At 52.3% G+C, this 14,678-nt stretch overlaps 1 protein-coding gene across 1 annotated transcript; it reads left to right on the top strand.

Annotated features, from left to right (window-relative positions):
• Positions 1-470: 470 nt before the first annotated feature.
• On the top strand, positions 471-6,086 carry LOC102727686 (pepsin F-like; the record flags this gene model as incomplete). Its single annotated transcript, XM_081809501.1, has 7 exons — positions 471-722; positions 818-936; positions 2,298-2,497; positions 3,982-4,098; positions 5,003-5,147; positions 5,238-5,336; positions 5,763-6,086. Coding segments are annotated over 7 exons (1,085 nt in total), but the record flags the coding sequence as incomplete, so codon positions are not given.
• Positions 6,087-14,678: the final 8,592 nt, after the last annotated feature.

Genomic DNA, 14,678 nt, shown 5'->3' with positions numbered 1-14,678 from the left:
TGGGTTAGCCTGGTGATAGGTATTAAAGAGGGCATGTACTGAATGGAGCACTGGGTGTTATACGCAAACAATGAATCGTGGAACACTACATCAAAAACTAATGATGTAATGTATGGTGATTAACATCACATAATAAAATAGAATTTTTAAAAAAGGGAAAAAAACTAACATAGGGTTATCATTATTGTTAACATAGGGTTATCGTTATTGTTAACATAGGGTTATTGTTAACAAAAGGTCTCATCCCTTCTCCAAGAATGCATAGCCCAGCCTGAGAGACAAGCAGAAAGTAAATGAATGTCAAGGAAAAGGGCCAACTGCATGGTATTGATGTTCTATTTTGAGTTCAGAGGAAGTGGTCTGGGGTAACCTAGGAGGGCTACCTGGAGGAGGAAGCACTCAAGCTGGGCCAAGAAGGATGGAAAGGATTTAGTGAGCTGCAGGGGACACTGAAGAGCTTTTCAAATGAGGCACTGGCCTGAGTAGAGGCTATAAGGTAGAGTGGTCGAAAGCTGATTTCAGGACACCCAACAGAGGCAGGCACCCTGGGGGTCAGGGAGGACTAGGGCAACCTGCCTTAACCATCCCTTCCCGGCCCCTGCAGCTGGCCTACGTCGGCACCATCAGCATTGGAACACCCCCGCAGGAGTTCAAGGTCATCTTTGACACAGGCTCGTCTGACTTGTGGGTGCCCTCCGTCTACTGCTCCAGCCCTGCGTGCGGTGAGCGCCTGCACACGTCTCGTGCCCCCCACCCCCACCCTGCCCCGTCCTCTGTCCTTGGCAGGCTGACAGATGCTCACCTCCTGTGTCTGCAGCTAATCACAATGTCTTCAACCCTCTGCTGTCCTCCACCTTCCGGATCTCGGGCCGACCCATCCACCTCCAGTACGGCTCCGGGAGGATGTCAGGATTTCTGGCCTATGACACTGTTCAGGTAACGTGGAAACCAGAGGCTGAGGAAGGCTGGCCCGGGGAGCATTGACGGCTTATAGGATCAAATGTAGGGTCAGGTGGGAGCACCTGTCTTTCTCAAAGTCCCCCAGCCTGCCCTGTGGGGCTGGCTCCCTAGGGAGACAGTACCCCTTGCTGACACATGGAATCCCAGAATAGCTAACCCAGAGAGTGGGTCACCGTGCTGGCGGGGCTTGGAGGCATGGATTTTCAGCTCCTTTCCCCTTGGTTAGCTCAAGGCTGATTTGGGGGGAACAGGGAGAGGTGTGGAAAAACCACCCACTTTTATATTTACAGCACGGTGCTGGGTGCTTTCATGGTAAGAACTTGTTTGATCCTGCACCAGCCCTACGTGCCAGGCACAGTTACTACCATCACGCAGATGGGTGAATCGAGGGAGAGGGAGTGCCTTTCCCAGGGTTATGCACCTGCTAAGTGGCAGAGCTGGGATGCGAAGCAGGGCTCACACAGATGGGGGATGTTTTGGAGAAGAGGGCAGAACTGATACGGAGCATCTGGGTGCAGCTGAGGATCCAGGCACCCAGGCAAAAAAACCAAGGGCCACAGAAGTGGGGAGGGGGGCTGAAAAATGGGTCCTTACCCTTGGGGGCCTCTGAGACTCTAATAAAAACTATGAGCTGCCTCCCCTAAAGTGCCTGAACACACACACACACACACACACCCCAGCATATTTCCCAGGCAGAATTTTCCTTTTTTTTTTTTTTTTAAAGATTTTCTTTATTTATTTGACAGAGAGAGACACAGCGAGAGAGGGAACACAAGCAGGGGGAGTGGGAGAGGGAGAAGCAGGCTCCCCGATAAGCAGGGAATCCGATGTGGGGCTCCATCCCAGGACCCCGGGATCATGATCTGAGCCGAAGGCAGACGCTTAACGACTGAGCCACCCAGGCACCCCCAGGCAGAATTTCCTAAGAGCTCTGATGGCATGTGGTATAACAGGCATCTCTCCTCGGGCGGACATAGAATCCACAATTGCAATGAATTCACTCCATTTCTGTCATCAGATCATAGTCATGCCCAAAAGAAGACTATCCTCCTCTCTATTCTTTTTGTCCTCGAGTGGAAACAATTCAGTCCCACTCTGAGTCAGTTTCCCCACCTGTAAAAAAACGGGGGGGGATAACGTCAGCAGGAGGAGCAGGTGTTGGTTAAAATCCCCAGGGTCCACGCCCACAGAACCTATATCTCTGTTCTGGCTTGTCATAGCCAGCCGAGGTCCCCAAGAGCACAGCCACACCTTGGTTTTTCTCTGCTGTTAGTGGCATCTCCCAGCCCAGCCCCACTTACCAAACCTTTCCCTGGTGACACCCTCTTCTCCCACAGTTCGGGGGCCTTGTCGATGAGTCCCAGGCATTTGGCCTGAGCTTGAGGGAACCCAGCAAGTTCATGGAATATGCAGTCTTCGATGGCATCCTGGGCCTGGGCTACCCCAGCCTCGGCCTCGGAGGGACCCTCCCCATCTTCGACAACCTGTGGAAACAAGGTCTCATTTCTGAGGAGCGCTTCGCCTTCTACTTGAGCAAGTAAGTCTGGGCTGGACGAGCTGTTTGTCCAAATCAGCTGTAAGATGCTTCCAGTTACATGAAAAAAGTGTAGACTACTTGATCCTGAAGTTTCTTGAGAGATAGCCTCATCCAGGGGTCAGCAAACTATGGCCTGGGGGCCCTATCTGGCCCAGCCCCTGTTTTTGTAAATAAAGTTTTATTGAGACGCAACCATGCTCATCTGTTTCCATCTCGTCTGTAGCTGCCATTGCTCTACAACCACGGAGCGGAGCAGACACAAGGGCTATCTTGCAGGCGGCAAAGCCTAAAATCATGATGATCTGACCCTTTACAGGAAAACTTTGCTGACCCCTGTAGTCCAAGTCCCTCATTTGACCGACGGGGGAACTGAGGCTCAGAGGGAAGCTTTGCACAAGATTGCCCAGGCAGGTGGCTATAGACGGGCTGTAGCAAAGGCCCCTGAGAGCTGAGGCCTCTGTGATGGGAGAGAGCCGGCCTGCGGAGGCAAAGTCCCAGGCAGAGGGAAAAACCCGTGCAATGGTCTGAAGGAGCACCCGAGGCCCAGCGAGGGGGCCAGTGTGGCTGGAGCACTGGGGGAGGAGGGGAGAGGGAATGGAGCCTGGCAGGGAGGCAGGGGCAAGGTTCCCCTGGGGTTCTGCACCACGTGGGAGTGGAGGCCTCTGGCAGGGGTGAGGCAGGGAAGAGACATGATCCAATTTCCATTTTCGAAAGCTCACCCTGGTTGTGTGCTGGAGAATGATGCAGTAGAGTGGAGGCAGGGAGGCCAGGGAAGAGGCTACAGCAGACTCTTTAGGAGAGAGAGGGTGGCAGCTTGGTCCAGGGAGGTGGAGGGAAGAGGGAGAACAATGGAAGGAGTTGGGATATATGTTGGAAGAACGGGCAACAAGATTTGCCCATAGATTTGCTCTGGAAGGAAGGAGAGGGGTCAGCAGAGACATGCCCCCCTCACTAACAGCGTGCTCCTAGGACCTTCTACATAATTTGCAGGAAGAGTGCAACATGAAAATAGGAGGCCCCTTGTTCTACAAGTATTAGGAATTTCAAGACAGGGACAGCAGAGAGGTGGGACCTTGCTGAGCATGGGGCCCCACAGCCCGCACCCCATGTAAGCCCGGACACTCAGCTTTTCTGAAAGAGGACAGGCCAGACCTCTCTGGCTGGCACGTCCCCCGACCACATGGCCGAGTGCTCTGATCGCCGAAAGGGACTGGCAGAGGGGGTGGTCAGAGCCAGCCCTGCAGCCAAACTGTCCAGGTTTGAACTCAGCTTCACCATCCATTAGCCAGGCCTCAACCCCTCTGTGCCCCAACCTTCCTGTCTGTAGAATGGAGAGCAGAGGACTGCCTACTCCGTGGGACTTTGTGACGTGTGGACAAGTGAGCCACGAGAAGCGTGTCTTTAGACGATGCTTTAGACAAAGCAAATCCCCCCTCCCGGTTATTTTCCCCTCACAATGAACACTTTCCCCCTCCCCCTCTCAGAAAGGAGGAGGAGGGCAGTGTGGTGATGTTCGGCGGTGTGGACCACTCCTACTATAGCGGAGAGCTCAACTGGGTGCCCGTGTCCAAGGCCCTCTACTGGCAGTTGTCCGTGGACAGGTAAGCCCGTCGCTCTGAAGGTGGCCCCAGGTGATGCCCGCACACGGACACACATGCGCACACACAGACACATGGACACACACACACCGCGCACAGGTTCTAATAGCCCCACGCCTCCTGACAAGGTCCTGATACCAGCAGACAAAAGCTTAAAATGTCCTTTGGAAGCTTCCGTCGCCCGTGTCCTGCCCCCTGGGCTAGCTCAGGCATTGTCTGGCCAGGGGCCCTGGCATCTGAGCTGGGAGCTGGTTGAGCAGCCTGTGACTCCCTTCCTGTCATTCTGAGCACCTGCTGCCCATGAGAACCTCCATCTTCACTGTGTGGGTCCCATAATGAGCCAGACACCAGATATAGGTCTCTCGTCCCTCCCTCACTTACTGGTTCATTCATTCATTCAACAAACATATGTTCAGCATCTGCTGTGTGCTGGACACTTGAGGGAGGAACTGAGGATAGAAATTGCTCTTACAGAGTACATCTAACAGGGCAGATGTACATGAAACAAGTCACACAAATAGTGAATTTACCACTTTGATAGATGCCAGAAATGAGTAAAAGTATGCCGAGGTGACCAAGAGAGGAGCCTGACTGAGTCTGGGTGTAAGACTTCCCTAAAGAAGTGACAGTGAAGCTGGGACCTGGAAGATGAGGAGAAATTAGCCAGACAAAGGGAGTGGGGATGGTTCTAGAAAGGGGTACCGGCACATTCAAAGGCCCTGAGGCACAAGAGAGCTTGGGACATTCAGGAACTGAAGGAAGTCAAAGAAGGTCAGTAGGATCAGAACAAGGGGAAACAGCTGTCAGGCAAGAGCTGAAAGGGTGCCCTGGGGTCAGCCAGGGAGGGGGTGGTAGTGAAGGGAGCCCCCAGTGTGACCCTGGTACCTGCTTTATCCCCGTCTCTCAGCATCTCCATGAACGAGATGGTTATTGCTTGTGATGGTGGCTGCGAGGCCATTATTGATACCGGAACCTCGTTGCTGATTGGCCCATCTGACGTTGTCTTCAACATACAGAAGATCATCGATGCCAAGCAGTCCTACAGTGGCGAGGTGACGGGTCATGCCGCAGGGACACCCTGGGCTCTCCAGGCATAGAAGGATGGGCTGGGCCAACCTTCTCTCTCGCTCTTTCTCTGACAGTACATAATTGACTGTGACGCCGTCAGCACCCTGCCTGACATCGTCTTCACCATCAACGGCATCAACTACTCAGTGCCAGCCAGTGCCTACATCCGGGAGGTGAGGAGCCCACCCTGGGACCTGGTCCTCAAATCTGGGACTTGCAGGAATGGGGGGTAGCAGCCGGGAGGAGGAGGCCCCCTGGAGGCCAAGCCACACCATTGCAGACGCTGCCGAGTGGCCGCGGAGGGCCCGCGTGGGGCCGGGAAGGCTGCCAAGAGAGGGGCTGAGCTCAGTCTTAGGGAGCGGGTGGGGGTGAGGAGAGAAGGAAAGGTATCTTCCGCAGAGGGAACAGCCGGAGCGTGAGTCACAGCAAAGACAAGGCAGAGTGTGAGGACAGCGGCAGAGAGTTCTGGTGCCTGCATGGGCACCCCACTTCTGCAGCTGCTCAGAGAGCCACGTGGCTCCCGGGAAAGGAGGGAGATCCAGCAGAGAAGGGCTGCAAGTGAGGGCTCGGGCTGACTGGTGAGTTTCTGTCTCCTCCAGGATCATCAGGGCACCTGCTACAGCAACTTTGACGAAGGCAAAGGCGGCTTGTTGCTCTCGGACTCCTGGATTCTGGGTGATGTCTTCCTGAGGTTGTATTTTACCGTCTTCGATCGAGGGAACAACACGATTGGCCTGGCTCCGGCAGTGTAAATGCTGGAGCTGCTTCAGGAAGCAACCACGCCCACCCACCCCCACCCCCCCCCACACACAGTCACTCGGGGCATTCCCGCCCAGGGGCCATCCTGAACTCTGTCTGGGGCTCTGTAAAGCCTGCTCTCGGTAGAGAATAAAAGACCTCATTTTCCATGGTGCTGAAATGAACCAGCGCCTCTCTTTGCATGGGGGGGGGGCGGGGGTTGCATCAGAATCAGGCAGGACTCCAGAATCGAGTCTGGACGACCCGTGAGAGAAGCCCAAGGCCAGCTGGCTTCAGTGAAGAGGGAAACTACTGGAAGGCTACTGGGGACCCAGGATGCAGGAACCAGAGCAGGTCCAGAGGGCTCGGTGACCCAAGAAATCAAAAGCCGTCAGCTCATTCTTTCTCTCCCTCCCTCTTTCGCTTCTCTCATCTTTGATCCTCTTCGCCTGGCAAGTTTCTTTCCTCAGTCTTCTACGAGGGCCGAGGGCCGAAGGACCTTGCTGCTGCCCGCCTCAGGGCTTTCTAGCCTTAAGAGATGCAAATAGAAAGGAAGAAACCCTAGAGAGCAGCTTAGTACCACGCAGGGCTCTGATTGGCCCAGCTCGGGTCATGTGTCCAGCCCTGGACCAACCATTGCGGCCCGGACCTGGGGTACTCTGATTGGCTCTCCTTGGTCACGTGGCCTCACGGCGGTGGGTGTGATTGACAGTTTCCTACACAACCACTTGGCAGCGTGAGCTGAGGAGGAACAGTCCCCCAAAGAAGTGGCAGAGGTGTGTCCTGGACAGATGAGCAGGTTCGTGGCTGCCTCCCCAGTCGCCACCACCTCCACATTCAGAGGGACGGGAAAGGATCGAAAAAATAGATTCTATTCTTCTGACCGCAAAAGACCAGTTGGCAGTGGCCCCCTGCTGCAGAGGGTCTCTGAGTGAGGCTCTTCAAACTCGGATGGTTCCACCCTGGCCCCCCATAGCAAAGCAAGCAAAGGACTCCGGCCACCAGCTCGCTGCCACCCACACCTACAGTGTCCTTTCCAGTCCTGCTGCCCGAGTGACAGGCCCACGTGGATGCCTGAGCTCTCCCCACCCCTCCGAAGCCCAGCAGGGCCCTACCCTTGGCCTCTGAGACTGTCTTGGGGAGACTGACCCCATGTAAAAGGGGACCCACAGTGCACAAAGCCTTCAGCCTCCCAGAGCATGCCAGCCTGAGCCCCCTCCAGGCACACAGCCATGACACCATTTGGTGTGAGCTGCCATGGTTTGGGAAGTTTGGGATGGAGGCATCACTTCCTCCCACCTGGACACCCCAGGCGGTGGCCCAGGATGGGGCCGCAGGAGTCAGAAGGCAGAGGGAGGGAGGCCCAGACGGAAGAAGGAGTACAAAGGTGGAAAACAACGTCCTATCAAAGTGCATCGTGCTGCCATTAGTCCGGTGGGACAAACAGCAGTGACAGGGACTTTTCTTCATCCTGCATCCTCTCATGGATGTGCCACACATTTACTGAGCACCTACTATGTGCCAGGCAGCGTGGTGGACCCCTGGGATAGAAGGCAAGGAGAAAGAGAGAGACAAATGAGAACACCCACCGGTGAGGGCCGGGTGGGAAAACAACAGAGGTGTTGGTAGGAGGCCAGAGCACTGATGGGCTCTCTCTTGGGGAGCCAGGGAAAGGTTGGGGGGGTGGGCATTGACCTCAATCTTGCCACCCCAGCGTGAAACATAGCCCCAAGCCCTGCAGTCACCATCCGTGTGAGATCCGCTGTATGTCCACAGTTCCGTCCCAGTCCCTTCAGGAGGACAGAGGATTACGATCACATGAGGGGAGGCAAAAGAGGACTAGATGCAGAGCTGATGGAGGGTGAGGCTAGAATTGGTAATGTTTTCAAACAAATAATAAAAATCAAAAACGTGGGGCGCCTGGGTGGCTCAGATGGTGAAGCGTCTGCCTTCGGCTCAGGTCATGATCCCAGGGTCCTGGGATCGGGTCCCGCGTCGGGCTCCCTGCTCGGTGGGAAGCCTGCTTCTCCCTCTCCCACTCCCCCTGCTTGTGTTCCCTCTCTCGCTGTGTCTCTCTCTGTCAAATAAATAAAATCTTAAAAAAAAAAAAAATCAAAAACGTAATGGAGACTCAGCTGTGTACAGTTTGTAAACTCATTTTCCAAGGGGGTCTTCATGGAACCATAGGCCACTTCTCTCTTGGTCGGAAGCCACCTATAAGAGCAAGAATAATAGGTCCAGGTAATTGCCTATGCTGTCTCCCCATGACCCCCTGCGAGGCAGGAAATGTCGCCCTGATTGTACAGATGAGGGAGGTGTCCGAGCTCCTGGCTCCAGCTCCCAGTGACAGACACAGAGTAGGCCCTCAAGAAAGACACGTTGAATAAGTGAATAGATGAATTAGTTAGTGCTCCCACTGGCGCATCCTGCTGCATCCACGGCGGGAGACCTGGGTGGTATCAGCGTGGCTTCCTGCCATCACCTCAACCATAAAAGGTCGAGCCCAAGCTCAAGGCTGGAGCTGACGGCTTTTAATGAACCAAACTTTCCTCGAGGCTCTGTGTGTGTAGCCTGTGCCCCCAACAAGGGCATTAATTCTGATCTTCAAAGCAAAGACCCCTCACCCCCCAGCCCTCCACTTTGATCCTTTACCAGTCGCATCCCGAAGGGATGTTGATAGCCTTTGGTGAGAGAGAATGTAGGGAAAAAGGAAAAAGATAGCTTTTGAACACTTCTTGTAAGAATGTAAATTGGTACCAAGTTTTTAGAGCTGATTTGTCGTTAAAATGGGGTGGGGGTGGGAAGCTAAGCATTATTCAACGAAAGAGAAAGGTTTCCAACAGAGAGGAGACGCTGTGGTTGCGCTGGAACAAATAAATCCATTCCCATAGACAAGCCATCCGGGAACAGACTGTGACGTGCTGACATCTGGTGGCCAAAGTGGATATTGCACACACGCTCTTCCCGGTCACGGCTGCACCTGCCCCTGGGTTCCATCTGCTTGAATGGCTATTTGGCAACATAAAACCATTGTCACATCCACTCTCCCACCTTTAGACCTGCTGATCCCCGTTCAGACTTAGACAAATATATTCCAAATATTTATACTTAGCTGAAACTTATTTACTAGCTATACATATTTTCCCAGGAAGCTATACTAATAAAAGTTGGGAAGTGGTACGTAAAGAAATGTGCAGCTGGAATTGTGGGTCACTCCCTCCCTCACCGCCTTCAGGTGTGTACTGCAAAGGCCCCTCCTGGGTGGGGGGGGCTTCACTGGCGCCTGTCTCTACAATGTCAACCCTCACCGACACTCCCCGTCCCCTTCCTTGTCTTCACTTCCCTCCACCGTCACCATGTCACACACAATATAATGTATTTGTTTCTCTTGTGATTATCTGTCACCTTCCCTGGAGTGGAATTTCGTGAGGGAGCGACTTGGGTCTATCTTGTTCCTTGATAGATCCCCAGTGCCTAAGTTAGGGCCTGGGCCATGAGAGATGCTCCATAAATATCCTGGGGATGAATGTTATGTGAAACCACTGTTAAGAAAACCACATCATCGGTAACGCTGAGCACAACTCTGCAAAAGCAAGAAGTGTGGACATTATCAACTAACTGTTATCAGTTTGCTCGGGCTGCTGTAACAAACACCATGGACTAGGAGGGGTCGGGGGGCTTACACAACGGAAATTTATTTTCTCATGGTCCTGGAGGCTGGAAGTCTGAGGTCAAGGTGTTGGTAGGGTTGTTTCTTCCGAGGCCCCTCTGCTTGGCTTGTAGGTGGCCACCTTCTTCTGGTGTCTTCACGTGGTCTTTCCTCTGGGTGTGTCTGCGTCTTAATCTCCTCTTTTTTTAAAAGATTTGTTTATTTGAGAGAGAGAAAGAGCATGAGCAGGGCGAGGGGCAGAGGGAGAGAGAGAGAGGATCCCAAGCAGACTCCCCACTGAGCACAGAGCCCCACATGGGGCTTGATCTCACAACCCACGAGATCATGATCTGAGCCGAAACCAAGAGTTGGACACTACAACGACTGAGCCTACCAGGCACTCCTAATCTCCTCTTCTTATAAGGACGCCAGTCAGATAGGATGAGGGCCACCGATATGACCTGATTTCATCTTAATCATTTCTTTAAGGACCTTGTCTCCAAATACAGTCATATTCAGAGATCCTGGGGGTTAGGACTTCAACGTATGAAAACGCTGGGGGAGGGAGAAATCATTCAGCCCATTACACAGATAAACACAACTCCTGGGATGTGTCAAAAGAATATAGGAGTCAGATGAAAGGGGCTCCAGGGGCCAAGCCCAGGACAGTCTAGGCATGAAAAGGAAGAATAATAATACCGGATTATAACTCACTAAATAAACCAAGAATCTACGAGTACAAACAGATAAATAAACACATACAGTGAAAGGACAGCTAGTCCTCACCATAGACTGCCAATCAAAAAATGCCAATAAAAATTGGCATCAGTTTAATGATCGGTTCAGGCACAAATCCTCAAGGGATGCTTCAACTTGGGTGACGGTCTCACGGGGAGCAGCCTGTTTGCACAGTCTCAAAGCACCTCCCCACAGATCACCTTAGTAATCTCAGCGCGAGAACCGCAACGGACAACCTGGGAAGCAGTGCCACCTTAGCCAAGTCACCAAAGTCAGCAGCACCCAGAATGGGACAGACCGGCACCTGGTGCCTCCCGTGACATTCCTGCGGAAAATAAAACAAAACAGAACCAAAAAACCACACATAACCTGAATCAAAAAGTACGAATACCTCAAACAAGCCCAAATTCAGGTACACTCTGCAAAACCAGCCCATACTCTTCAAAACTGTCCATGTCAGGAACAGCCAAAGGCAGGCTAAGGAGCTGTTCCAGACTGAAGGGGAGTGAAGAGACCAGGCAACCCAAAATAAGGCACGGTCCTGGATGGAATCCTGGGTCAGGAAAAAAAAATCACTTAGAGGGACAATCTGAGGATAGCTGGTGAATTTGAATACATGCTGTGTATCAGATTGTGTATAGCATTGTGTCAATGTTAAATTTCCTCAATATGACCATTGTGCCGTGGTTATGTAAGCCAATGTCTTTGTTCTTTGGAGATACACTCTAAAGATTTAGGAGTAAAGGGTCATGATGTCTGCAACTGACTCAAATTATTCAACCAAAATAATACTCCGTGTGTGTGTGTGTGTGTGTGTGTGTGTGTGTGTGTGTACACAGAGCAAAATGGCCAAATGTCAATAACGGGTGAAACTGGGTGAAGTACACATGGGAGCTTGCAGCCAATTTTTCTGGAAATTTGAAAGATTTTCAAAATAAAAAGTTTCAAAATTTAGAAATGGTTTCATGCTTGGTGCCAGGGGTGAGACAGCCCCAGGATGGCAGGGGAAGGGATGGTGCCTTACCTGAGCCAGCCCCGGGACAGAGAGAACAGATGGGGGCTCCGCTGCCCGCCCACGCGGGCCCGCCTCCGGCTGAGAAAGGTGACCCATGGTGCAGACACACCAACAGTGTGATTTCCAAGCCTCCGGCCAGACCCCAAAGCCTCCTCTACCTGTCCTTAGTGATCACGAGCTCCCTCCAGAGGGTCTGTTGGGGTGCTTGACCACTCACCCAACATCTACTCTGTGCCAGTTTCAAATGCCTGTAACAAGTTGATTCCCCCTGGGAATCTTAGGCTACTCTCATTAAGACAGTTCAAATGCCTCCTCCTCCATGATGACCTCCCAGATGTTCCCTGGAAGTGAGCTCTTTTTTCTAAATGGCCTGCAGCACCTTGACTCTTTTCGGTATCCTGCTCTAGTGAACGATTACGATCATTTTCTGCCCATTATTACAGTGATTTAAGTCTGGCTCTTATTCCTCCCACTCAGATGTGAACCCAAGGAAGGCAAAATTCATGGCTAATTTGTCTCTAGCAGACCTATTGTCCAGGACGTGGAATGAATGAATGAATGAATGAGGAGATGGACCAGGCAAAGGACTCCTGGGGAATCTGGGTGCTCAGGGACCAGTCCAAGATGGGTGATGCAAAGCAGTAAGAGGGTCTAGAAAGACGCCAGAGGCTTCTGCATGCATTCGTGGCCTCACCACCCACCCCTAGGCCAAGGCCAGACGCCCTGTGCACTCTTGCAGCAGGTCCTCCGGCTGAATATTCCAGCTCTTTCAAGAACAGCTTTTTTCATCTGGAGCCCGAGGCCCAGGTCAAGGGTTTTAAATACCCTCTGGCCACTTCCCCAGCTCCCTCCACCGTAACCAAACATGATAAAGCCACAGGTCAGAAGCCAGGACCCAGGTCACCGCCAGAAAGAACAGGGCCTCGATCAGATCAGATTGGACCAGAATGGACACAGGATCAGGTCCAGAGGCGTGCTCACCAGGGAGTAAGGTGGCATTCAGAGGATAAAAGAGCTGGTGCCCTGTGGGGCCGGACTCCTTATCAGTGACCTTGACCTCTGTCCCCAACAGGAGTTCACCCCAGGCCACCAGGCAGATCCAGCTCCAGGGAGGCACCCTGAGGAGGAGCAGGGGCTATGAGGGGCAGAGGGGCTCTCTGAGAATCCCTTTGTCCCTGCTGCGGGACTTCAGGCCAACTCCTTGGTTATGCTCCAGTTCCCGAGAATTTTCCATACCCTGGTTAATATCTCCATCCTCTGCCAGCCCACTCCCAGGCTCCAAACATTTCCTTCTCTGCTTCCAGTTAACCCCTGTTCTGCCCACTTCCAAATGCCTATCTCCCCCAAGCCCTTCTCTTGCGTTTTACCCAAAGCTGGGCTGGAGGCTCTGCTTACATCCCTCCCGCAGGGCAGAGCTCACTACCTCTCTGTTGCCTTATCCATGGTCAACAACTCCATCTGCTTGAGCAGAACTTCTCCCCCTCGTTGGGCCCCAGGGACGAACAGCGGGAGTTCAGAAATTGGGTGTGTGCATCGGTGTGTGTCTTCCCCGGGAAAGTGGCAGTAAATGCTTACAAGCTTGGGCTCAGGCTCCAGACAGCCTGGGTTTGAACCCCAGCTCTGCCCCAGCTGTGAACTTCGGTAACCTTGAACCAGTCACGGAGCCTCTCGGCAGCCTACCAGTAAAACCTGAGGAGGGGGCAGCCCTTACTCACAGGATTGCTGAGATGAGCCTTAATTCCCGGCACACACTTGCCTTTGCACCTGTCAGTCATTACCATGCTCACTGGCATGCATGCCCTATCGTCACTGCCGCTGACCTGCCTCTTCGTCCCAACGGCTGGCCTGGGTGGGAGGGGCTTTGTTCCACCCCCACCCCCACCCCCCACCCCCGGGGGAGATGGACTGGGCCAGGACGAGTGTCCTATCTCCCCTGTGCCATTTGCCAGCCCTTGGAGGTCTGGAAACAAAACCAAACCAATTAGAAATTCACTTTCCTTTTTTTTTTTTTTTTTTGAGATTTTATTTATTTATTTGTCAGAGAAAGAGAGAGAGAGAGAGCACAAGCAGGGGGAGCAAAGGCAGAGGGAGAAGCAGGCTCCCCGCCAAGCAGGGAGCCCGATGCGGGACTTGATCCCAGGGCCCCGAGATCATGAGCTGAGGCAGACGCTTAACCAACTGAGCCACCCAGGCGTCCCGAAATTCACTTTCCTTAGTGCATAAGGAGGATCCAGAGCCAGAATGAAGAGACTACCTGCTTTTTCTTTTTTTTTCAAGTGTGAAGCATAACCAACATGTAAATAGGCTTCAAGCATAAATACATGATTTAACACATTATCATGAAACACTTAAGTGACCCCATGCAGGCCAAGAAATGGAACACACCAGCCCCCAGAGGCCTCTCACATGTCTCCATCCAAGAGAATTTTCACCCTTACTATCCCAAGAATCTCAGGCCCAGCAGGGCAGGCAAAGTCAACAGCAGACCCTCTGAGCAAAGGAATCAAGGGTGCCAGCTCAGCCTTCCACTGCTCTGCACTCTAGGCAAGCTGCTAAACCTCTCTGAGCCTCAGTTTTCCAGCTATAAATCTGTGAAATGGTGCCATATAGTCTTGGACCTATCTCCCAGGGAGATCTCATGCAGGCATGTGGGTACCTGGCCCCACACAGGTGAGTGCTCGACACCTGCAGGCAATTACTTTTACTAATTTGGGTGGGGACAGCTGTCAGGGTGGGGGAGAGATTTCTAGGAGGGCTCTCACCTCTGCTCCCCCAAACTCCAAATCTGCAAATGAGATAGATACCCAAGAGGTAAGGGTGAGAAGAGCCTCTGTTGCACGGGTTTTTCAAACTGTGTACCTTCAATTCCCAGGGGTGCCATAGAAATATCTTGCGGGGTTGGTGGGTCTTCATGCCCTCTGCTGCCCAGGCAACTCAGCTGTTCCCCTTTTCCTATAATGGCATTGCATGCATGTAAGATTTTATAAAGATATTTTGTCCCTAGACAATTAAATTACTGATGCAAAACTCGTTACAAGTTGCAATGAAAGACAAGCAACGTAATTGTTTTTTAAATGAGCAAAAGAGCAGGCATAAATGGCCAATAAGCACAGGAAAAGGTGCTTAGCTATTACTATTCAGGAAATACAGATTAAAACCACAATGGGGAAAAGCTGAGAGCCTTTCCCTTAAGATCAGGAACACGTCAAGGATGCCCACTCTCGCCACTATTGTTCAACATAGTACTAGAAGTCCTAGCAACAGCAATCAGACAACTAAAAGAAATAAAAGGCATCCGAATTGGCAAAGAAGAAGTCAAACTCTCTCTCTTCGCAGATGACATGATACTTTATGTGGAAAACCCAAAAGACTCCA

Source organism: Leptonychotes weddellii, unplaced genomic scaffold (genome assembly GCF_054177405.1).
Source record: "Leptonychotes weddellii isolate Sample4059 unplaced genomic scaffold, ASM5417740v2 HiC_scaffold_1045, whole genome shotgun sequence".
NCBI lineage: Eukaryota > Metazoa > Chordata > Mammalia > Carnivora > Phocidae > Leptonychotes > Leptonychotes weddellii.
This window is presented reverse-complemented; position numbering and strand designations above follow the sequence as displayed.